The 1,777-nt window shown below is 63.0% G+C and overlaps 1 protein-coding gene across 1 annotated transcript in view; it reads left to right on the forward strand.

Annotated features, from left to right (window-relative positions):
• SLC8B1 (solute carrier family 8 (sodium/lithium/calcium exchanger), member B1) overlaps positions 1–1,777 on the forward strand; it is a gene marked incomplete at its 5' end in the record, with an annotated part of 2,622 nt that overhangs the window by 423 nt on the left and 422 nt on the right. The window contains 5 exons of the mRNA XM_010138116.1: positions 29–170; positions 582–703; positions 884–1,037; positions 1,123–1,203; positions 1,737–1,777. Of these exons, the coding sequence (XP_010136418.1) occupies positions 29–170; positions 582–703; positions 884–1,037; positions 1,123–1,203; positions 1,737–1,777 (540 nt within the window). The remainder of the gene's footprint in view (positions 1–28; positions 171–581; positions 704–883; positions 1,038–1,122; positions 1,204–1,736) is intronic.

Raw genomic sequence — 1,777 nt, forward strand, 5'->3', positions numbered from 1 at the left:
CATCCCTGCTCACAGCCACTCCTTCCAGATGCCTGTGGAGCTGGTGCTGCTGCTCACTGTTCCCGTCGTGGACCCCGACAAGGATGACCTGAACTGGAAGAGACCCCTCAACTGCCTGCACATCCTCACCAGCCCCCTGCTCTGCATCCTCACCCTCAAGTCGGGCACCTGTAAGAGCTCTGGCAGCCCTGGACACGCAGGAGGGGATGGGACCGCGATGGCCACCAAAGCCCAGGGGACCGCAGGAGCCTTTTGGAGCTGGCACCCCATCTGGGGAGGGGAGGATGGACTAGCAAAGAGCCATGCTGGGGGGACTGGTTTGCAGATGGATGGCTCTGTCCTTCCCCCAGAAGTGGGGGCTTGGGGCCCCCAGCATCCATCTCCTGGGGGAACAATGGGGCAGGCCTGGCCTGCCTGGGGAAACTGAGGCACAGAGGGGAGCAGCCCCATGAGGGCTTAGGGTAGAGGTGGCTTTCGGGGACACAGCTTTACCTCACACCACAAGCCTGGTTGGATCCTGCCCCAGCCCCCGTGGTGCCTGCAGAGCCACTCTGATACCTCCCTCTCTCCACCACGTGCAGATGGGCTGTACCAGATCCAGGGGGTCTTCCCAGTCTGGGGACTGGTCACACTGGTTGGCTCTGTCCTGGCCATCATCACGTTCATCACTACAAGCAATGAGGAGCCACCCAAGTACCACTGTGTAAGGTGCCCCCCCAGCCCTGAACACCCACTGGAGACCAGCCCAGCCCACTTCAGACTGTGCTGAGGGACCTGAGCCAGGACCTCCTTCCTGGTCCCCAGTGTCCCCAGGAGGGACACGGCTGGCTGGAGGTGTGCAGGGTCCTGCGGTGCGCACCCAGCTTACCCCTTTGCCTGGCAGGTATTTGCTTTCCTCGGCTTTTTGGCCAGTGCCATGTGGATCAACGCTGCCGCCACGGAGCTGGTGAACATCCTTCGTACCCTGGGCATCATCTTCCAGCTGAGCAACACTGTGCTGGGCTTGACGCTGCTGGCCTGGGGCAACAGCGTGGGCGGTAAGGGCCCTGCTGTGCCCCAGTGCCACTCCGGGGACACCCGTCCTCCTGGCATCCCCCCAGGTCTCCCCTTCTCTGTCTGCAGACACCTTCTCCGACCTCACCATGGCACGGCAGGGCTATCCCCGCATGGCCTTCTCTGCCTGCTTCGGCGGCATCATCTTCAGTATCCTTTGGGTGCTGGGGGAGTTGGTGGTGGTGGTACTTGGGACAGGGGCTGCCTCAGTTTCCCTGCCTGCAGTCAAGAAACTGCTCCTGCTCCTGGGAGCCCCCTGGCAGGGAGCTGGGCAGGATCCATGCCAGAGTACCTGGGATGTGGTATTTGTGACAGCAGGGATGGAGCCAGCAGCATCCCCCCCACTGTCCCCACTGCTGTCCCAGCCCCAGCTGGGAGGGAGGTGGGGCGGGAGTCTGGCAGATGTGGGATCTGCCAAAGGGAGGGAGGGGAAGAGGCTGAGCCACCCTCTGGGAGGCTTTGGGGGGTCCGGGAGCAGGCTGAAGCCTCTTCTCGAGTACAGCCTCCAGGCTGTATTCACCACAAACAGGCAATGCTTTGAGCTAGGGAACAGTCCTGGGGTGGAGGCGAGGAGGAGGAGGAGGGGGGATGCTATTCCCCTCCCCTGGGCAGGAGGGACAGGGCCACCTTGGTCGCTCCCCTGAGGTCCCCTGTGCTGTGTCTCCTTCCTGAACGTGCTCCAGACATCCTGGTGGGGGTGGGACTGGGCTGCCTGCTGCAGATG

The sequence above is a fragment of the Buceros rhinoceros genome, unplaced genomic scaffold (genome assembly GCF_000710305.1).
Source record: "Buceros rhinoceros silvestris isolate BGI_N320 unplaced genomic scaffold, ASM71030v1 scaffold19716, whole genome shotgun sequence".
Taxonomy (NCBI): Eukaryota; Metazoa; Chordata; class Aves; order Bucerotiformes; family Bucerotidae; genus Buceros; species Buceros rhinoceros.